The sequence below is a fragment of the Hypanus sabinus genome, chromosome 9 (genome assembly GCF_030144855.1).
Source record: "Hypanus sabinus isolate sHypSab1 chromosome 9, sHypSab1.hap1, whole genome shotgun sequence".
Taxonomy (NCBI): Eukaryota; Metazoa; Chordata; class Chondrichthyes; order Myliobatiformes; family Dasyatidae; genus Hypanus; species Hypanus sabinus.
The window spans coordinates 2,061,728-2,085,760 of NC_082714.1; the positions used below are offsets into that span (position 1 = coordinate 2,061,728).

General features: G+C 45.8%; 1 protein-coding gene across 4 annotated transcripts in view; it reads left to right on the forward strand.

Moving 5' to 3' along the window:
* The window catches only part of abca3b (ATP-binding cassette, sub-family A (ABC1), member 3b), a 235,319-nt gene that overhangs the window by 59,716 nt on the left and 151,570 nt on the right, over positions 1–24,033 (forward strand). For all 4 annotated transcript variants that reach the window (XM_059978838.1, XM_059978841.1, XM_059978840.1 and 1 more), the window contains exons 15-18: positions 2,602–2,812; positions 17,230–17,380; positions 18,746–18,844; positions 21,542–21,731. In XM_059978838.1, the coding sequence (XP_059834821.1) occupies positions 2,602–2,812; positions 17,230–17,380; positions 18,746–18,844; positions 21,542–21,731 (651 nt within the window). The remainder of the gene's footprint in view (positions 1–2,601; positions 2,813–17,229; positions 17,381–18,745; positions 18,845–21,541; positions 21,732–24,033) is intronic.

A 24,033-nucleotide genomic window follows, 5' to 3' on the forward strand; every position in this document is an offset into this window, starting at 1 on the left:
AGAGTGTCTGTTTTCTGCTGTTTGTGATGAAATATACAATGCCTATGAAATGTATTCACCACCCCCTTGGAAATGTTCATGTTTTATTGTTTTATGTCATTGAATCACAGTGGATTTAATTTGGCTTTTTTGACACTAATCAACAGAAGAGGATTCTTGTGTGCTACAGTGAAAACTGATCTTTACTGACTCACCAGCAGTTGGATGTCCAGATACTGGTGTATTTTTACTACAATCAATTGAAACCCCTTGACTGCACACAGGTGATCTCTACTTAACTAATTATGTGACTTCTAAAACCAATTGGCTGTATCAGTGATGATTTGGTGTGTCATATTAAAGGGGTGATTATACTTGTAATTTAATTTAGATCACTTTTTAGAGATCTGTTTTCACCTTGACAGGGAAGAGTCTTTTTCTGTTGATCAGTATAAAAAAAAAACAAAATAAATGCATTGTGGTTCAATGCTGTAAAACAAAACATGAAAACTTCCAATAGGGTGAATCCTTTTTACTGGCACTGTAAATGTAGACTGGTGAGTTAGTGCGTTTGCAGATTTGATGAAGATTGGTGGAGTGGTCGGTAGAGTCGATGACTAGCAAAGGATACAGTGGGATGTAGATCAGTTGCTGATACAGGTGGAGAAATGGCTGATAGAGTTTAACCTGGCCAAATGTGAAGTGTTGCATTTCTGTCAGATCTCCCCCCCCAGATTTTGCCTCCAGAGAAAACAACCCAAGTTGGTCGAACATCTCGTTATATCACACACCCTCTAGTCCAGGCAGCGTCCTGGTGAAGCTATTCTACTGTCCAAAACTGCCACACCCTTCCTAAAGTGGGGGTGATCAAAGTGGTGTGCAATACTGAGGGTCTAACTACCTCTGTTCAAAATTCAGAGGGTACATCTGTAAGGTGAGAGGGGAAAGGTTTAAAGAGAATCAGAGGGACAGGTGGTTGATGAGTTTGTAGAACGAGCTGCCAGAGGAGGAGATGGGGTGAGGATACAATGTTTAAAAGACAGTTGGACAGGTACATCGATAGGAAAAGATTAGAGGGATATGGTTCAAACACAGGCAAATGTGACTGGTGTAGGTAGATGGCTCAGCCAGCATGGACAAATTGTGCAAAAGCCTGTTCCTCTGCTGAATTTTACAATTGAATTGTCTTTATTTCTTACAACCTTCACATACATGAGGAGTAAAAATCTTTACATTAAGTCTTGGTCTAAATGTGCAATGCGTAATCATAGTAATTTATAATAAATTGAACAGTCAATGTAACATAGAAATACACTCAAATCAACATGAGTTAATCAGTCTGATGGCCTGGTAGAAGAAGCTGTCCCAGAGCCTGTTGGTCCTGGCTTTTATGCTGCAGTACCGCTTCCCAGATGGTAGCAGCTGGAATATATTCCCATGTGTTACTCTTCATGTCGTAAACCATCAATAGTTAATTGCACCGTCCCCTATGTACAGGCTTGGATTTGCCCTTATTGAATAGCCTGCGTGCAGTAATTGGTGAGTCTAGGACCAGAAGCACAGTCTCAGAACAGAGGGGTGTCCATCTAGAACAAAGATGATGAGGAAGAATTCCTTTAGCCAAAAGGTGGTGAATCTGTGGAAATCATTGCCACAAACGTCTGTGGATGTCAAGTCTTTGGGGTATATTTAAAGCAGAGATTGATAGGTTCTTGATTAGTCAGGGTGTCAAAGGTCATGGGGAGAAGGCAGGAGAATGGGGTTGAGAGGGATAATAAATCACTCATGGTGGAATGGTGAAGCAGACTAAATGGGCTGAATGACCTAATTCTTCTCCTATATCTTATAGCCTTTTTGATCATCACTCCCTCCAAACCGACTAAGGCCTGAAATTAGATTCAGAGACTGCTACAGTGGCTGCTGGAGGTGATCCTTGTGTGATGGCCCCCGCTCCGACACAAGGCTTGTGCAGATGGAGCAGTGCTGGTTAACACCTTGGGCAGGACATGAGCATGTCTCTGCAGCACTGCATTTGAGTCCATAAGACCTGCTTAATTCCTGTTCATCCAAATGCCTCTCTTTTAGTTGAGGTCAGGGTTGCTGAGATTAGGGTGATTTTGAGATGCAGAATAGGTGGTCCGCTCCAGAGGGGGATTTGTGTTCCGATTGCTGATCCATCATCAAGGAACTCCACCATCCAAGACTCCTTGCTGTTGCTATCGGAAAGGAGGTACAGGAGTCTCAGGACCCACACGACCAGGTTCAAGAACAGTTAGGACCCCTTAACCATTAGGGGGTAACTTCACTTTCCTAATCACTGAACTATTACCACAACCCAAGGACTCCTCAACTCATGTTCTCAGTGTTATTTATTTATCTATCTTATCTATTATTATTAGTTGTGTTTTTAGTATTTGCACAGTTTGACTTTTGCACATTGTTGTGTGTCAGTCTTTGTAGTTTTTCATTGATTGTATTTCTTTGTTCTGTTGTGAATGTCTGCATGAATCTCAGAGTACCTACGTTGATAATAAATTGTCTTTGAGCTTTGAAGCGCTGCAGCCCTCAGAAACAGGCTCCATGTACTGACTGCCTTGTTGGTTTATTTGGATCTTGGCCCAGGTTGTCATATTGGATGAGCCCACATCAGGCATGGACCCTCTGTCCCGCAGAGCCACCTGGGACCTCCTACAGCAGGTGAAGAGCAGCCGCACCATCCTGCTGACCACCCACTTCATGGATGAAGCTGATCTCCTGGGGGACCGCATCCTGATCATGGCCAGGGGGCAGGTCCAGTGCTGTGGGTCTCCTCTCTTCCTCAAGAGCCTGTACGGTAATGCATACGAGCTGAATTAGGTCATTCAGCCCATTGAGTCTTCTCCACCATTTTATCATATTTTGTCTATTTCCCTCTCAGCCCCATTCTCATGCTTTCTTCCCGCAACCGTGACTTGTTCACCACAGCAAACGTGCGATGGATTCCACAGATCAACAGCCTCATCTCTGTTCTAAATGGATGTCCCTCTGTCCTGATGCTTTACCTATGGACAGACAGACTTTACTGATCCCGAGGGAAACTGGGTTTTGTTACAGTCGCACCAAGGATAGTGTAGAAATATAGCAATATAAAACCATAAATAATTAAATAATAATAAGGAAATTATTCCAAGTGGAAATAAGTCCAGGACCAGCCTATTGGCTCAGGGTTTCTGACACTCCGAGGGAGGAGTTGTAAAGATTGATGGCCACAGACAGGAAAGACTTCCTATGATGCTCAGTGTTACATCTCAGTGGAATGAGTCTCTGGCTGAATGTACTCCTGTGCCTAACCAGTACATTATGGAGTGGATGGGAGGCATTGTCCAAGATGGCATGCAACTTGGACAGCATCCTCTTTTCAGACACCACTGTCAGAGAGTCCAGTTCCACCCCCACAACATCACTGGCCTTACGAATGAGTTTGTTGATTCTGTTGGTGTCTGCTACCCTCAGCCTGCTGCCCCAGCACACAACAGCAAACATGATAGCACTGGCCACCACAGACTCGTAGAACATCCTCAGCATCGTACGGCAGTTGTTAAAGGACCTCAGTCTCCTCAGGAAGTAGAGACGGCTCTGACTCTTCTTGTAGACAGCCTCAGTGTTCTTTGTCCTTTCGTTTCCCCAGGTATTTGTAAGCCTCTGCCATGTCCACACTGACCCTGTGTCCTAGATTCTCATGCTATAGAAAACACTCTCTCTGTATCCGCTCCACTGAGGTCTTTTAATATTCGATATTTCAATGAGATCCCCCCACCAACCCCCATATTTTTCGTAACTCCAGCGAACAGAGGCAGTAGAATTCAGCATAAAATAGAGTGCCAGCAAAGTTTTCACTGTCTCACAACACACGCCAACGTCTGCAGCTTTGTGATTGGTTTATTATTGTCACATGTATTGACTTACACTGAAAAGCCTGTCTTTCATACTATCCATACAGATAGAATTATTGCACAATGTATTGAGATAAATTATTGATAGTTTGTGAAGATCTGGGGCCCTAGTACCAACCCCTCCCATACCCACTGGACACGGTCCAGGGTCTGACGCCGGCCGCACCCACTGGACACAGTCCAGGGTCTGACCCCAGCCGTACCCACTGGACACGGTCCAGGGTCTGACCCCAGCCGTACCCACTGGACACAGTCCAGGGTCTGACACCGGCCGCACCCACTGGACACGGTCCAGGGTCTGACACCGGCCGCACCCACTGGACACGGTCCAGGGTGTGATGCTGGTCATAACCACTGGACACGGTCCAGGATCTGACCCCAGCCGTACCCACTGGACACGGTCCAGGGTCTGACCCCAGCCGTACCCACTGGACACGGTCCAGGGTCTGACGCCAGCTGCACCCACTGGACACAGTCCAGGGTGTGATGCTGGTCATAACCACTGGACACGGTCCAGGGTCTGACCCCGGCCGTACCCACTGGACACGGTCCAGGGTCTGACGCCGGCCGCACCCACTGGACACAGTCCAGGGTGTGATGCTGGTCATAACCACTGGACACGGTCCAGGGTCTGACCCCGGCCGTACCCACTGGACACGGTCCAGGGTCTGACCCCGGCTGTACCCACTGGACACGGTCCAGGGTCTGACACCGGCCGCACCCACTGGACACGGTCCAGGGTCTGACACCGGCCGCACCCACTGGACACGGTCCAGGGTGTGATGCTGGTCATAACCACTGGACACGGTCCAGGATCTGACCCCAGCCGTACCCACTGGACACGGTCCAGGGTCTGACCCCAGCCGTACCCACTGGACACGGTCCAGGGTCTGACGCCAGCTGCACCCACTGGACACAGTCCAGGGTGTGATGCTGGTCATAACCACTGGACACGGTCCAGGGTCTGACCCCGGCCGTACCCACTGGACACGGTCCAGGGTCTGACGCCGGCCGCACCCACTGGACACAGTCCAGGGTGTGATGCTGGTCATAACCACTGGACACGGTCCAGGGTCTGACCCCGGCCGTACCCACTGGACACGGTCCAGGGTCTGACCCCGGCTGTACCCACTGGACACGGTCCAGGGTCTGACCCCGGCCGTACCCACTGGACACGGTCCAGGGTCTGACGCCGGCCGCACCCACTGGACACAGTCCAGGGTCTGACACCAGCCGCACCCACTGGACACGGTCCAGGGTCTGACACCGGCCGCACCCACTGGACACGGTCCAGGGTGTGATGCTGGCCATAACCACTGGACACGGTCCAGGGTCTGATCCCTCCCATACCCACTGGACACGGTCCAGGGTCTGATCTCTCCCGTACCCACTGGATATGGTCCAGGGTCTGATCTCTCCCGTACCCACTGGACACGGTCCAGTGTCTGATCCCTCCCGTGCCCATTGGACACTGTCCAGGGTGTGATGCTGGCCACAACCACTGGACATGGTCCAGGGTGTGATCCCTCCCATACCCACTGGATATGGTCCAGGGTCTGATCTCTCCCGTACCCACTGGACACGGTCCAGGGTCTGATCTCTCCTGTACCCACTGGACACGGTCCAGTGTCTGATCCCTCCCGTACCCATTGGACACGGTCCAGGGTCTGACACCGGCCGCACCCACTGGACACGGTCCAGGGTGTGATGCTGGCCACAACCACTGGACATGGTCCAGTGTCTGATCCTTCCCGTACCCATTGGACACTGTCCAGGGTGTGATGCTGGCCACAACCACTGGACATGGTCCAGGGTGTGATGCTGGCCATACCCACTGGACACGGTCTGGAGTCCAATGCCGGCCATGCCCGATGGACACCTTCAGCTCCACAGAAAACCAAAGTTTGTTCAACCTCTCCTTGACATACATTGCCTCGAATACAGTCTGTATTCTGGTGAACATCTTGCCCAGGGATCCAGTGTCTGGGGTGGTTTTGGCCAGGGCCTGACCCAATGTCTGGGGTGGCTTTGACAGAGCAGGGGCCAGTGCCCAGGGTAGGTTAGGGAGCAGAAACAGGGTTTGATAGTATCTGGTCAGGCAGATGATGGCGGTGTTCGTCACTGAGGGTGATCCATACCTTGTAATGCTCCACCAGTTGCCACTTTTCAGACAGTTCATGATCCAATCTGAACTCATGGAGAGCATGGTGGCAGCATCTTCTCAGAATCAGAATTTGGTTTAATGTCACTGACATTTGTCATGAAATTTGTTGTTTTGCAGCAGCAGTACATTGCAATATATAATTAAATAAAACTATAAATTGCAATAGGAAGTGTATATTAATCATAGAACATAAAAATCTACAGCACATTACAGGCCCGTTCAGCCAACAATGTTGTGCCTACCATGTAACCTACTCTAAAAACTGCTTAGAATTTCCCTACCGCATAGCCCTCTATTTTACTAAGCTCCATGTACCTATGTCTCTTAAAAAACCCTGTTGTATCCACCTCTACCACTGTCACCAGCAGTGTATTCCACGCATCCATCACTCTGTGAGTGAAAAACTTGCCCCTGACATCCCCTTTGTACCTATTTCCAAACATCGTAAAACTAGGCCCCCTCGTGCCAGCCATTTCAGCCCTGGGAAAAAGCCTCTGACTATCCACACAATCAATGTCTCGCATCATCTTATACACCTCTATCAGGTCACCTCTCATCCTCCTTCACTCCAAGGAGAAAAGGCCGAGTTCACTCAACCTATTCTCATCAGGCACGCTCCCCAATTCAGGCAACATCCTTGTAAATTTCCTCTGCACTCTCTCTAATTAAAAAGTTAAATTAAATAATTAATGCAAAAAGTGAGCAAAATAGTGAGGTAGTGTACCTGGGTTCATATTTATGCACATTTTATTCCATATCCACCCTTAAACCTCTTACTTTATTAGCTTTTTTGATATATTTTTTATATAGATCTTTATTCATTATAATTGAACGTTTTTGGTCGCATGTCATGCCAACACACCACAGCAAATCCCCAATACATATACAGTCCTGTACAAATGTCTTCGCACACTAGATTTTTTAAGTGGTTTCAGATGATATGGCTTCCACAGAGCCCTGATCTCCACACCATCGAGGTTGTCTGGGATTACCCGGAGAGTCTGAAGCCAGTGAGACAGCCAAAGTTTGCAGAAGAACTGAGGCAAGTTCTCCAAGATGTTTGGAACAATCTACTAGCTGATTTTCTTATAAAGCTGCACAACAGTGTATCTAAGGGAACTGATACAGTTTTAAAGGCAAAGGACGGTCATGCCAAATGTTGATTTAATTTAGTTTTTTCACTGTTTATTGATCTTTATAGTGATATTTTGATATTTAGAAATTTCTCAATTCATTATTTTTGAAACCATCTTTGCTTTACAGGCTTTTTTTAACATAAGACCATAAGATATAGGAGCAGAAGTAGGTCATTTGGCCCATCGAGACTGCTCTGCCATTCAGTCATGGGCTGATCCAATTCTTCCAGTCATCCCCACTCCCTTGTCTTCTCCCTATACGCTTTGATGCCCTGGCTAATCAAGAACCTATCTATCTCTGCCTTAAATGCACCCAATTATTTGGCCTCCACAGCTGCTCGTGGCAACAAATTCCACAGATTAACCACCCTCTGACTAAAGTAATTTCTCTGAATCTCTGTTCTAAATGGACGTCCTTCAATCCTGAAGTCGTTCCCTCTTGTTCTAGAATCCCCTACCATGGGAAATAAATTTGCCATATCTAATCTGTTCAGGCCTTTTAACATTCGGAATGTTTCTATGAGATCCCCCCCTTATTCTCCTGAACTCCAAGGAATACAGCCCAAGAGCTTCAGACGTTCCTCAGACGGTAACCTTTTCATTCCTGGAATCATTCTCGAGAACCTTCTCTGAACCCTCTCCAATGTCAATATATGCTTTCTAAAATAAGGAGCCCAAAACTGCACACAATACTCCAAGTGTGGTCTCACGAGTGCCTTATAGAGCCTCAACATCACAGCCCTGCTCTTATATTCTATAGCTCTAGAAATGAATGCCCACATTGCATTTGTCTTCTTCACCACCAACTCAACCTGGAGGTTAACCTTTAGGGTCTCCTGCACAAGGACTCCCAAGTCCCATTGCATCTCTGCATTTTGAATTCTCTCCCCATCTAAATAATAGTCTGCCCATTTATTTCTTCCACCAAAGTGCATGACCATACACTTTCCAACATTGTATTTCATTTGCCACTTCTTTGCCCATTCCCCTAAACTGTCTAAGTCTCTCTGCTGCTCTCTGTTTCCTCAACACTACCTGCTCCTCCACCTATCTTTGTATCATCGACAAATTTAGCCACAAATCCATTAATCACATAGTCCAAAACATGGCAGCCAACCAAAATAGGATCCCTTTATTCCCACTCTCTGTTTTCAGCCGAGCAGCCAATGCTACACCCATTCTCGTAACTTCCCTGTAATTCCATGGACTCTTATCTTGCTAAGCAGCCTCATGTGTGGCACCTTGTCAAAGGCCTTCTGAAAATTCAAATACACCACATCCACTGCATCTTCTTTGTCTAGCTTGCTTGTAATTTCCTCAAAGAATTTCAGTAGGTTTGTCAGGCAGGATTTTCCTTTCAGGAAACCATGCTGGCTTTGGCCTATTTAGTCATGTGCCTCCAGGTACTCCGTAATCTCATCCCTGACAATTGATTCCAACAACTTTCCAACCACTGATGTCAGGCTAACAGGTCTATAGTTTCCTTTCTGCTGCCTCCCACCCTTCTTAAATAGCGGAGTAACATTTGCAATTTTCCAGTCATCTGGTACAATGCCAGAATCTATCGATTCTTGAAAGATCATTGTTAACGCCTCTGCAATCTCTCCAGCTACTTCCTTCAGAACCCAAGGGTGCATTCCATCAGGTCCAGGAGATTTATCCACCCTCAGACCATTAAGCTTCCTGAGCACCTTCTCAGCTGTAATTTTCACTGCAGAAGCCTCACATCCCTGACACTCTTGAATGTCCGGTATACTGCCGATGTCCTCCACTGTGAAGACTGATGCAAAAAACACATTCAGTTCCTCTGCCATCTCTGTGTCTCTCATTACAATATCTACAGTGTCATTTTCTATTGGTCCTATATCTACCCTCAACTCTCTTTTACCCTTTATAAAAAAGTTTTTAATATCTTTGATATTAGTTGCCAGCTGCCTTTCATAATTCATCTTTTCCTTCCTAATGACCTTCTTTTCTTTTGCAAGTTTTTAAAAGCTTCCCAATCCTTTGTCTTCCCAATGGCTCTGGCTTCCTTGTATGCCCTCTCTTTTGCTTTTACTTTGGCCCTGACTTCACTTGTCAGCCACGGTAGTGTCCTCCTTCCATTTGAAAATTTCTTCTTATTTGGAATATTTCTGTCGTGCACTTCCCTCATTTTTTGCAGAAACTCCAGCCACTGCTGCTCTGCTGTCCTTCCTGCTGGTGTCCGTTTCCAGTCAACCTGGGCCAGTTCCTCTGTCATGCCATTGTAATTTCCTTTGTTCCACTGAAATACCGACACATTGGAATTTAGGTTCTCCTTCTCAAATTTCAAAGTGAACTCGATCATATTGTGATCATTGTTCCCTAAGGGTTCCTTAACTTTAAGCTCTCTTATCACCTGCAGATAAGAGAGCTTTTACAAGCTGTTAAAAAGCCATCCCTAGACATACTACAAATTCTCTTTCTTGAGGTCCAGGACTGCTGTCGTTTTCCCAATCCACTTTTATGTTAAAATTCTCAACGATTGCCATGACATTGAATTGAACTGAATTGACTTTATTTCTTACATCCTTCACATACATGAGGAGTAAAAATCTTTACGTTATGTCTCCATCTAAACATGCAATGTGCAAACAGAATCAGGTTTATTATCACTTGCCTGTGATGTGAAATTTGTTAACTTAGCAGCAGCAGTTCAATGCACTGCATAATCTAACAGAGAGAGAGAGAAAAAATAATAAATAACATATAATAATAAATAAATAAGTAAATCAATTACGTATATTGAATAGATTTTAAAAATGTGAAAAAACAGAAATATTGTATATTAAAAAAAGTGAGGTAGTGTCCAAAGCTTCAATGTCCATTCAGGAATCGGATGGCAGAGGGGAAGAAGCTGTTCCTGAATCGCTGAGTGTGTGCCTTCAGGCTTCTGTACCTCCTACCTGATGGTAACAGTGAGAAAAGGGCATGCCCTGGGTGCTGGACGTCCTTCATAATGGATGCTGCCTTTCTGAGACACCATTCCCTGAAGATGTCCTGGGTACTTTGTAGGCTGGTGCCCAAGATGGAGCTGACCAGATTTACAACCCTCTGCAGCTTCTTTTGCTCCTGTGCAGTAGCCCCCCCATTCCAGACAGTGATACAGCCTGTCAGAATGCTCTCCACGGTACAACTGATGCACCATCAATAACTCTCAGAGACTGGAAGTGAACGATAGGCTTTTATTAACAGCAAAAGGGAGCACGACATCTCAAAGACTGAGGGAGGAGCAGTGCCCCAATCGCCTTTATACAGGGGTCTGTGGGAGGAGCCATAGGAGCAGTCAGCAGCAGTCAGCAGAGGGGCGTGTCCAGACAGGTAGACATAGTTTACTTCAACAACTATAGAAGTTTTTGAGTGGATTTGTTGACATGGCAAATCTCTTCAAACTCCTAATAAAGTATAGCCGCTGTCTTGCCTTCTTTATAATTACTTCGCTATGTTGGGACAAGGTTAGATCCTCAGAGATCTTGACACCGAGGAACTTGAAGCTGTTCACTCTCTCCACTTCTGATCCCTCTGTGAGGATTGGTATGTGCTTCTTCATCTTGCCCTTCCTGAAGTCCACAATCAGCTCTTTCGTCTTACTGACGTTGAGTGCCAGGTTGTTGCAGTGGCACCACTCCACTAGTTGGCATATCTCACTCCTGTACACCCTCTTGTCACCACCTGAGATTCTACTAACAATGGTTGTATCATTAGCAGATTTATAGATGGTATTTGAGCTATGCCTAGACACACAATCATGTGTAGAAACATAGAAAACCTACAACACAAAGCTGTGCCAAACATGTCCTTACCTTAGAACTACATAGGCTTACCCACAGCCCTCTATTTTCCTAAGCTCCATGTATTCATCTCCACCACCACCGCCGGCAACGGATTCAACTCTCTGCATAAAAAACTTACCCCTGACATCTCCTCTGTACCTGTATACAGAGAGTAGAACAGTGGGCTAAGCACACACCCCTGAGGTGCACCAGTGTTGATCATCAGTGAGGAGGATATGTTATCACCAATCTGCACAGATTGTGGTCTGGTTAGGAAGTCAAGGATACAATTAGAGAGTCAAGGATCCAGTTGGCCCAGGTTCTGTAACTTCTGAATCAGGATTGTGGGAATGATGGTATTAAATGCTGAGCTATAGTTGATGAACCGCATCGTGAAGTAGGTGTTTGTGTTGTCTAGGTGGCCTAAAACCTTCTGGAGAGCCATTGAGATAGTAATTACTAATAATTTATAATAAATAGAACAATCAATGTAATATAGTGTACACACAAGTCAGCATGAGTTCATCAACCTGACGGCCTGATGGAAGAAGCTGTCCCGGAGCTTGTTGGTCCTGGCCTTTAAGCAGCGGTACCGGTTCCTGATGGTAGCAACTGGAATAGATTGTGGTTGGGGTGAGACAGGACCCCAATGATCCTACGAGCACTTTTTATACACCCATTCTTGTAAATGCCCTGAATGATGGGAAGTTCACATCTACAGATGCACTGGGCTGTCCGCACCACTCTCTGTACACAGAGTCCTGCGATTAAGGGAGGTACAGTTCCCATACCAGGCAGTGATGCAGCCAGTCAGGATGCTCTCAATTGTGTACCTGTAGAAAGTTCTTAGGACTTGAGGGCCCATACTGTCTGAGATGAAAGCAGTGCTGTTGTGCCTTTTTAACATAGAACATAGAATAGTACAGCACATTACAGGCCTTTTGGCCCACAATATTGTGCCGACCCTCAAACCCTGCCTCCCATATAACCCCCCATCTTAAATTCCTCCATATACCTGTCTAGTAGTCTCTTAAACTTCACTAGTGTATCTGCCTCCACCACTGACTCAGGCAGTGCATTCCACGCACCAACCACTCTCTGAGTGAAAAACCTTCCTCTGAAATCCCCCTTGAACTTCCCTCCCCTTACCTTAAAGTCACGTCCTCTTGTACTGAGCAGTGGTGTCCTTGGGAAGAGGTGCTGGCTATCCACTCTTAATATCTTGTACTCTATCATGTCTCCTCTCATCCTCCTCCCCTCCAAAGAGTAAAGCCCTAGCTCCCTTAATCTCTGATCATTATCCATACTCTCTAAACCAGGCAGCATCCTGGTAAATCTCCTCTGTACCCTTTCCAATGCTTCCACATCCTTCCTATAGTGAGGTGACCAGAACTGGACACAGTACTCCAAGTGTGGCCTGACCAGAGTTTTATAGAGCTGCATCATTACATCGCGTCTCTTAAACTCTATCCCTCGACTTATGAAAGCTATAAGCTTTCTTAACTACCCTATCTTCCTGTGAGGCAACTTTCAGGGATCTGTGGACATGTAACCCCAAATCCCTCTGCTCCTCCACACTACCAAGTAACCTGCCATTTACTTTGTACTCTGCCTTGGAGTTTGTCCTTCCAAAGTGTGCCACCTCACACTTCTCCGGGTTGAACTCCATCTGCCACTTCTTAGCCCACTCCTGCATCCTATCAATGTCTCTCTACAATCTTCGACAATCCTCTACACTATCTACAACACCACCAACCTTTGTGTTGTCTACAAACTTGCCAACCCACCCTTCTACCCCCACATCCAGGTTGTTAATAAAAATCTCGAAAAGTAGAGTCCCAGAACAGATCCTTGTGGGACACCACTAGTCACAACCCTCCAATCTGAATGTACTCCCTCCACCACGACCCTCTGCCTTCTGCAGGCAAGCCAATTCTGAATCCACCTGGCCAAACTTCCCTGGATCCCATGCCTTCTGACTTTCTGAATTTGCCTACCGTGTGGAATCTTGTCAAATGCCTTACTAAAATCCATGTAGATCACATCCACTACACTACCCTCATCTATATGCCTGATCACCTCCTCAAAGAACTCTATCAGGCTTGTTAGGCATGATCTGTCCTTCACAAAGCCATGCTGACTGTCCCTGATCAGACCATGATTCTCTAAATGCCCATAGATCCTGTCTCTAACAATCTTTTCCAACAGTTTTCCCACCACAGACGCAAGGCTCACTGGTCTATAATTACCTGGACTATCACTACTACCTTTTTTGAACAAAGGGACAACATTCACCTCCCTCCAATCCTCCGGTACCATTCCAGTGGAAAACGAGGACATAAGGATCTTAGCCAGAGGCTCAGCAATCTCTTCCCTCGCCTCATGGAGCAGCCTGAGGAATATTCCGTCAGGCCCCGGGGACTTAAACATCCGAATGTATTTTAACAACTCCAATACCTCCTCTCCCTTAATATTAACATGCTCCAGAACATCAACCTCACTCATATTGTCCTCACCGTCATCAAGTTCCCTCTCATTGGTGAATACCAAAGAGAAGTATTCATTGAGGACCTTGCTCACTTCCACAGCCTCCAGGCACATCTTCCCACCTTTATCTCTAATCGGTCCTATCTTCACTCTTGTCATCCTTTTGTTCTTTACACAATTGAAAAATGCCTTGGGGTTTTCCCTTACCCTACTCACCAAGGCCTTCTCATGCCCCCTTCTTGATCTCCTCAGCCCCTTCTTAAGCTCCTTTCTTGCTACCCTATATTTCTCAATAGACCCATCTGATCCTTGCTTCCTAAACCTCATGTATGCTGCCTTCTTCCACCTGACTAGATTTTCCACCTCACTTGTCACCCATGGCTCCTTCACCCTACCATTCTTTATCTTCCTCACCGGGACAAATTTATCCCTAACATCCTGCAAGAGATCCTTAAACATCAACCACATGCCCATAGTACATTTTCCTGCAAAAACATCATCCCACTTCACACCCACAAGTTCTAGCCTAATAGGCTTATAATTTGCCCTTCCCCAATTAAAGATTTTGCTGTCCTCTCTGGTTCTACCCTTTTCCATGATAATGCTAAAGGTCAGGGAGCGGTGATCATTGTCCCCTAGATGCTCACCCACTGACAGATCTGTGACCTGGCATGGTTCATTACCTAATATTAGATTCAATATGGCATTCCCCCTCGTCAGCCTGTCGACATACTGTGACAGGAATCCATCCTGGACACAACAAACTCTGCCCCATCTAAACCCTTGGAACTAATCAGGTGCCAATCAATATTAGGGAAGTTAAAGTCACCCATGGTAACAACCCTGTTATTTTTGCACCTTTCCAAAATCTGCCTCCCAATCTGCTCCTCACTATCTCTGCTACTACCAGGAGGCCTATAGAATACCCCCCAGTAGAGTAACTGCTCCCTTCCTGTTCCTGACTTCCACCCATACTGACTCAAAAGAGGATTCTGCTACATTACCCACCCTTTCTGTAGCTGTAATAATATCCCTGACCAGTTATGCCACCCCTCCTCCCTTTTTCCCCCCTCTCTATCCTTTTTAAAGCACTGAAATCCATGAATATTGAGAATCCGTTTCTGCCCTGGTGCTAGCCAAGTCTCTGTAATGGCCACTTCATCATAATTCCATGTTTGTATCCAAGCTCTCAGTTCATCACCTTTGTCCCTGATGCTTCTTGCATTGAAGTACACACACTTTAGCCCTTCTACATTACTACCTTTACAACCTTTATTCTGCTTCTCTTTTCGCAAAGCCTCTCTATATCTTGGATCACTTCTTAGATGCAATTCTTTCACTGCTCTATCGCTCCGGGTCCCATCCCCCTTGCAAATTAGTTTAAGCCCTCCCGAACCATGCTAGCAAACCTACCTGCAAGGATATTGCTCCCCCTCGAGTTCAGGTGCAACCCATCCGATCTGTACAGGTCCCACCTTCCCCAGAAGAGATCCCAATGGTCCAAAAATCTAAAACCCTGCCCCCTGCACCAACTCCTCAGTCATGCATTCAATTGCCATCTCCTTCAATTCTTACCATCACTATCACGTAGCACTGGCAGCAATCCTGAGAACGCCACCCTTGAGGTCCTGTTCTTCAGCCTTCTGCCTCGTTCCTGAAACTCACACTTCAGGAGCTTATCCTTCTTCCTGCTTATGTTGTTGGTACCAACATGTATCAGGACTTCTGGTTGCTTTCCCTCTCGTACCAGGATGCCATGCACCCGGTCAGAGACATCCCGGACCCTGGCACCCGGGAGGCAACAAACCATGCGGGTGTCCTTCTCACGTCCACAAAATCTCCTGTCTACTCCCCTGACTATAGAGTCTCAAATGATGACAGCTCTCCTCTTCTCCGTCCCATCCTTCTGCACCACAGGGTCAGACTCAGTGCCAGAGGCCCTGCCACCATGGCTCACACCTGGTCGGTCGTCCTTGCCAACAGTGTCCAGGACGGTAAACTTATTATTCAGGGGAATGGCTACAGGGGTGCTCTGCACTACCTGTCTACTCTCCTTCGCTTTCCCCCCTCAGACTGTCACCCAAAGACATGCTTCCGGCAGCCTAGGTGTGACTACCTCCCAGTAGCTCTCATCTATGACTGCCTCATTCTCCCTTATGAGTCGAAGGTCATCCAGCTGCTGCTCCAGATTCCTCACACGTTCTTCCAGATCCAGCCAGTGTATACAGACCATGTGAGATCCTCGGTGATGTGGATGCCAAGGAACTTAAAGCCGTTCACCCTCTCAACCCCAGATCCATTGATGTCTATAGGGGTTAACCTGTCTCCATTCCTCCTGTAATCCACAACCAGCTCCTTTGTTTTTGCGACATTGAGGGAGAGTTTGTTTTCTTGACACCACTGTGTCAGAGAGATGACTTTTTCCCTGTAGGCCGCCTCATTATTGCTTGAGATAAGACCAATCAATGTAGTGTCGTCGGGAAATTTAATTAGCAGATTGGAGCTGTGGGTGGAGGTACAGTCATGGGTATACAGGGAGTAGAGGGGACTCAGTACGCAGCCCTGAGGGGCTCCTATATTGAGAGTCAGAGGGTTGGAGGTGAGGGAGCCCACTCTTACAACCTGCCAGCAATCTGACAGGAAGTCCAGGATCCAGCTGCACAAGGCCGAGGTCTCTGAGCTTCTTGTCAAGACTGGATGGAACAATGGTGTTGAATGCTGAACTGTAGTCCAAGAACAGCATTCTCACATAAGCATCCTTCTGCAGATATGCAAGGACAGTGTGTAGAGCTGTGGTTATTGCGTCGTCTGTCGATCGGTTGTGTTGGTAGGCGAATTGTAGGGGGTCCACTGTGGGTGGTAGCAAGCTGCAGATGTAATCCTTAACCAGCCTCTCAAAGCATTTGCTTATTATTGAGGTGAGTGCGACTGGACGCCAATCATTCAGGCATCTTACCTTGGTCTTTTTTGGTACAGGGACAATGGTGGATAATTTGAAGCAGGAGAGCACTCTACACTGGGAGAGGGAGAGATTAAAAATGTGTATAAACACACCTGCCCTTCTGACACAGCTTTTCTATCTCCTACTGAAATTTGTAATCCACATCCCGGCTGCTGTATGGAAGCCTGTATACAACTGCCATTAGGGTCCTTTTACCCCTGCCATTTCTTAACTCAACCCATAGAGACTCTACACCTTCAATCCTATGTCTAATGATTTAATATTATTTCTTATACACAGGACCACACCAAACCCTCTGCCTACGAACCTATCTTTTCAATACACTGTATATCCTTGGACGTTCAGCTCCCAATGGCAGCCATCCTTTAGCCAAGTTTCAGAGATGGCCACAACATCATACTTGCCAATCTGTAGCTGAATTTCAAGGTCGTCCATTTTATTTCTTATGCTGCATACTTTCAAATATAACACTTTCAGTCCGGTATTTGTTGCTTTCTGTTTTAACTGCACCACGCTTCTATTGCCCTGTAACTCATCCCACTGGCTGTGATTATGCCTCATCTCCTGTCTGTCCTTTCTGTCATGTCTGTTGCACATATGTTTGATTCCCCCTGCCAAACTAACAGCTCTATTAAACCTGCCTGCTAGGCTATTGGACCCCTTTGGGTTCAGGTGTAACCCGTCCTTGTACACATGCTACCGTTTGTGGCAAATAAAGTTAACCTTTGATCCTTGTAGACATTTAGGGTGAGTGTGGTATGTGTGTGTTATGCAGGAGCTGGATACCGCATGGTGATCGTCAAGGAGCCTCACTGTAACACCGTAAACATCAACCGTCTCGTCCAGAGCTTTGTCCCCGGGGCTACCCAGCAGACCAATGTTGGTGCAGAGCTCTCCTTTCTCCTCCCGAATGAATACACTGTCAGGTAGAGCATGGGGTTCTCCAATCTGAGTGTGGGCTTGCAGGGCAAAGGGCAGAGAGTCACCCTCTTGAACACTCTGCCTCTGTAACCGTGTCTGTGTTCGTGCATGTATCTGTGGTCATGTTGTATCAGACATGTATGTGTGCACTTGTATATTTATTAAATGTGTGAAATGTGCATGCATGTGTATCTATGATGTGTGTTATGTGCTTGTGTGTGTGTGTGTTTGCAGTCCATCTCACAGTAACTGGTTCATATTTGTATCTCTCATGTACATTGGAGCATTCAGTGAAATTTGTCATTTGTAACTGCTGGATTAATTGGTGAATTGGTTTATCATTGCCACATCTACTCAGATACAGTGAAAAGCTTGTCTCTTCTACCATGCATACAGATCACATTGTTGCAATGGTGCGTTGAGGTAATACTAGGAAAAACAATTACTGAACTGGGTGCCATGGTAGGGTAGTGGTTAGCGTGCTGCAATTACAGCTCGTAGCATTGGACTTCAGAGGACATTTCCAGCATCCTCTATAAGGAAGTTTCTATGTTCTTCCTGTGACTTTTCTCCCACAGTCCAAAGACATACCAGTTAGTAGGTTAACTAGTCGTTGTAAATTGTTCTGTGATTAGGCTCGGGTTAAATAAGGGAGTTGCTGGGTTATGGCAGCTCAATGGGCTGGAAGGGCCTGTTTCTCTAAATAAATAAATAAACTCAGAATAAAATGTAGGAGTTACAGAAAAGGTGCAGTGCAGGTAGACAATAAGGTGCAAGATCACACAAGCTGGATTTGGAGGTCAACAGTCCATCTTGTATTAGGGAACCATTCAAGATCCTGAATCTTGAATTCAATTATCTTATAACAGTAGGATTGAAGTTGTCCTTGAGCCTGCTGATATGTGCTTTCAGACTTTTGTATCTTCTGCCCAATGGGAGAGAGGAGAAGAGAGAATTCCAGGTGTTTGATTATGCTGGCAGCAAGAAATACAGACTGAGGCTGTGGAGGGGAGGCTGGTTTCTGTGATGTGTGGAGCTGTGTCCACAACTCTCTGCAGTTTCTTGTGGTCTTGGTCAAAGTAGTTGTCGTGTCGCATCTGAATAGTATGCTTTCTATGGTGCACCAGTAACTATAGGGAAGGGTTGACAGGGATCTACCATTAGCTCCTGTGGAAGTAATCAAGGCTGATGGACTTTCAGCCATTAGGGATATTGGAGAAAATTGGGATCATCAAAGTGATGTAAGAAGAAAACCATACCTGACGCCGGGGAGCAAGACGAAAACCTGCCCCTATCTTTCACACACTTACAGTATGGTGGGTTAGCTGCTTCTCCAAGGGCATTTGTACATCTACACCTTTCGTCCACAGGTTTGAAGCTCTCTTTTCAGAACTGGAGCAAAGACGAGAGGAACTGGGAATTGCAAGTTATGGTGCCTCCGTCACAACCATGGAGGAGGTGTTCCTGAGGTGAGCTTGTCGTCTTTGCCTTGGAATACTATTTTACCCTTATGAAAGATGTGGAGTCACAAAGGCAGGGAGCCTGCAGTACTTGGGCAGATAAGAAGTGTAGGTAAAGAAACTTAAGATGGAGTAAAGAAAATCCGATTATACACTTTGGTAGGAAGAATAAGAGTGGAGACTATTTTCAAAATGAGGGAAAAAATCAGAAATCAGGGATGTAAAGGGACTTGGGGATTCTGTTTCAAGATTCCTAAAGGTTAACTTGCAGGTTGAGTCAGTGATAAGAAAGGCAAAAGCAATGTTAACATTCATTCTGAAGAATATAAAAGAACAGGTGTAATGCTGAGGCTTTATAAGGCATTTGTTGGACTGCATCTGGAGTGTTGTGAGCAGTTTTGGATCACATATCTAAGAAAGGATGTGCTGTCATTGGAGAGGGCCCAGAGAAGGTTCACAAGAATGATTATAGCAGTGACAGGGTTAGTGTATGAGGAGCTTTCGATGACTCTGGGCCTGTTCTCACTAGAGTTTTTAAGAATGTGGGAGTGATCACATTGAAGCCTATTGAATATTGAAAGGCCTAGAGTGGATGTGGAGTGGATGCTTCCTATAGTGGAGGAGTCTAGGACCAGAGGACACAGTCTCAGAATAGAGGGACGTCCATTTAGAGCAGAGATGAGGAGGAATTTCTTTAGCCAGAGGGTGTTGAATCTGTGGAATTTGTTGCCACAAATGACTGTGGAGGGCAGGTCATTGAGTGCACTTTAGGTAGAATTTAATAGGTTCTTGATTGCAAAGGTAGTTAAAGGTTACAAATAGGTGGCAGGAGAATGGTGTTGAAAAAAATCAACCATGATTGAATGACGAAGCAGTCACAATAAGCCGAATAACCTAATACCTTATGGAACAAAGTGGAAAAAGTTGGTGAGGCCTAATTTGGAGTATTGTGTGTAGTTCTGGTCACCTACCTACAGAAAAGTTATCAAAAAATTGAAAGTATGTTTATTCTCAAAGTATGTGTACAGAATACAACTCTGAAACCCATCCTCCCACAGGCACCATGGAACCTGTCCCTAAATGAACCCCCAATAAGAAAAAGAACTAACTGCACAAACGGCAAAAAGCAAATGAACAGCACTTGGAATATCAAAATCAAACCAGAAATATTCAGTGCTAGTCGTCCGGGGCCCAACGGAGCCAGACTTAACCAGAAATATTCAGAGCTAGTCATCCGGGGCCCAATGGAGCCAGACTTAACCAGAAATATTCAGCGCTAGTCATCCGGGGCCCAACAGAGCCAGACTTAACCAAAGTGTCCCATTCCTCACTGTTCACCCTGATCAAACCGCTCAAAAATAGTAACCAGAATCCAGTTTCACATGCAACATAAACCTTAGAGTTCCCCAAAAATGAGTGCACAGCAACAGACCTCGCTGATCAATCCTTGCAATGTGAATCCTAAGATCCCTGCGCTTTCCTCCGACAGCAGCAGGTGAGAGGGAGAGGAAGACGGGCCAAATGCAGCAGATGGCACTGAACACCCGCTCATCCTCTACTCTCCTACTCGTCAACTTCAACCTTGCTTGACCTCTCAGTCGGAAAGAAGCAATGGAGTCGATCATGGGCTCTCCACCCTCAACACACTATTCACAAAGATGCAATGGAGTCAATCATGGGCTTGCACCCTTGAAGCCTCAATCGGAGATATACAATAAAGGCAATCATGGGCTCACACCCTTGAGCCCTCAGATGCAATGGAGTCGATCATGGGCCTGTCTCCAGACTTCCAGGCCTCCAGGCTGCACACTCTGCTCGAACCTTCACCGAACTCCCTTGGAGACAGTAAACAATCAGATCACTCACTCAAAAACACATCATCAAAATGTAATTCACAGGTTTCAATTGCATGCAGTTTAGTAGTAGAATCATATTTGGTAGAAGAAGAGGTAAAGGAAGTAGTTTTGTGAACTGTCAGGAGGATGTCATCATTGGTCGTGTTGTTCACTGGTGCCATTTTGGCTTAGATTGAGAGTGCAGAGAAAATTTACAAGGATGTTGCCGGGACTTGAGGACCTGAGTTTTACAGAAAGGTTAGGACTTTATTCCCTAGAGTGAAAAAGAATGAGAGGAGATTTGATCGCATTATGCAAAATTATGAGGGATATAGATAGGGTAAATGCAAACAGGCATTTTCTACTGAGGTTGGTTGGGACTACAACTACAAGTCATGGTTAAGGCTGAAGGGTGAAAAGTTTAAGGGGAACATGAGGGGAAACGTCTTCACTCAGAGGACAGTGGGAGTGTGGAACTAGCTACTGGGGCAAGTGGTGAATGTGGGTTTTATTGTAACATTTAAGAGAAGTTTGGGCAAGTACATAGATGGCAGGGGTATGGAGGGCGATGGTCCAGGTGCACGTTAGTGGGGCTAAGCAGAATAACAGTTTAGCATGTACTAAATGGGCTGAAGGGTCTGTTTCTATGCTATTTTGTTCCATGACTGCCTCACTCCCCCTCCCTCTGCTTTCATCCCTGTCTGTTTGGCTCTGCTGCTGCACCCTTATCCCATTTCCCCCCCCCCTCCCTTCTACAACTCCCATAACTCTCCCACCCATCCAATGTTGATTTCCTGACCACTTCCCACACTGCCGCTTCCATTGTCTCGGCCCCTGTAACCCCATGGTGACAGCCTGCTTTCCATCACAGGGTGGGCAAGCTGGTGGACACCAGCATGGACCAGGCTATTCAGCTTCCGCCACTGCAGTATCAGCATGAACGCAGGGTGAGTGACTGGTCCGTCAGGGAGACCGCCAGTCTGGATGGCCTAATGAGCAACCTCAGGAGCTCTGAGCAAAGTCAAACCCTCGACCTCTCCACTGTCAAACCCAACACCGGGGTAAGTGCACGTATCCCTGAGCTGGCTCTCACACTGAACCCTCTATTAACACTAGCACACTGCTTTGCTCTTCTCTGTCTGTGCCTCTCTCAGCCACTGCCCTCTCTATCCTCTGATTCATATTCTAATTTATAGTATTTTTTTGTGCATTGGACTTTCCTGTTGCCACAAATAACTTTAATGACATATGCCAGTGATAATAAACCTGATCTGATTGTGATGGTTTCATAACAATATTCCAGAATTGAAACAATCAGGTACCACTGAATGTTGTTTCCAAATGAGTGTGGTATATGGAGTAAGGTAGATGAACTTGCAGTACAGTGGCAGATATGATGTTGTAGGTGTCACTGAATCATGGCTGGAAGATTATAGTTGGGAGTCTAATGTCCCACGATACACGTGGTATCGAAAGGACAGGCAGAAAGGCAGAATGGCCGGCATTGCTCTGTTGGTAAAAGACGAAATCAAATCATTAAAAAGAGGTGACGTAAGGTCCAAAGGTGTTGAATCATTATGGATAGAGCTAAAGAACTGCAAGGGTAAAAAGACCCTGATGGGAGTTGCATCCAGACCCCCAAAACAGTACTGGAGGTAGAATACGCATGCAAAAAGGACAATGTTACAATGGGTCATGGGGGACTTCAATATGCAGGTAGATTGGGAAAATCAGGTTGGTGCTGGATTACAGGAGGGTGAATTCCAGAGTACCTGTGAGATGGCTTTTTAGAGCAGCTCATGGTTAAGCCCACTAGAGGATCAGCAATTCTGGATTGGGTGTTGTGCAATGAACCAGAATTGATCAGAGAGCTGAAGGTAAAAGAACCCTTAGGGGAAAGTGTTCATACTATGATCAAACTCGCCCTGAAATTTGAGAAAGAGAAGCTAAAGTCAGATGTATCAGTATTACAATGGAATAAAGGGAATTACAGAGGCATGAGAGAGGAGTTATCCAGAATCGATTGGAAAAGAACACTGGCAGGGATGATGGCAGAGGAGCAATAGCTGGAATTTCTGGAAGCAAATTGGGAGGCACAGGGTATATACATTCCAAAGAGGAGTAATTATTTAAAGGGAAAGATGACACAACTGTGACTAAGAGAAGTCAAAGCCAACGTAAAAGCTAAAGAGAGGGCATATCATAGAGCAAAAATTAGTGGGAAGTTAGAGACTTGAGAAGCTTTTAAAACCAACAGAAGGCAACTAGAAAGTAATTAAGGTAAAGATGGAATTCAAAGTAAGCTAGCCAATAATATTAAAGAGGATGCCTTAAGTTTCTTCAGATGCATAAAGTGTAAAAGAGAGGCGAGAGTGGATATTGGCCTGCTGGAGAGGTAGTAATGGGGAACAACGAAATAGCGAATGAGCTGAATAAGTCTTTACTATGGAAGACACTAGAAATATGGTGGAAGTTCCAGGTGTCGGGGGCATGAAGTGAATGGTCTGAAAGTAGATAAATAACCTGGACCAGATTGACTGCATGCCAGGATTCTGAAAGAGGTGGCTGAAGAGATTATGGAGACATAAGTAATGATCTTTCAAGAATCAGTAGATTCTGGAGTGGTTCGGGAGGACTGGGAAATTGCAAATGTCACTCCACTCTTCAAGAAGGGAGAGAGGCAGAAGTAAGGGAATGATAGGCCAGTAAGTCTGACCTGAGTGGTTGGGAAGATGTTGGAATTGATTATTAAAGATGACTCCACTTGGAGGCACATGATAAAATAGGCTGTAGTCAACATGGTTTCCTCATGGGAAAATCCTGCCTCACAAATCTGTTGGAATTGTTTGAAGAAGTAACAAGCGGGATAGACAAAGGACTATCAGTTGATGGTGCGTACTTAGATTTCAGAAGGCCTTTGACAAGATTGCACACATGAGGCTGTTTAACAAGCTGCAAGCCCACGGTGTTACAGGAGATTCTCATGGATAAAGCAGTGATTGATTGGCAGGAGGCAAAGAGTGGGAATAAAGGAGCCTTTTCTGACTGGCTGCCAGTGACTACTGGTGCTCCTCAGGGGTTTGTGTTGGGACCAATTTGTTTTACGTTGTATGTCAATGATTTGGAAGATGGAATTAATGGACTTATTACAAAGTTTGCTGACGATATGAAGATAGGTGGAGAGACAGGTAATTTTGAGGAAGTAGAGAGTCTACAGAAGGACTTGGACAGATTAGGAGAATGGACAAAGAAATGGCAGAGCTGCAGATGATTCAGCTTGCACATTTGACAAAGTCCTCCACCAGGACCCTCTATTCATTCTCCTGTCCTCCCTTTTCCACCCAACTGTTACTGAGTCATCAG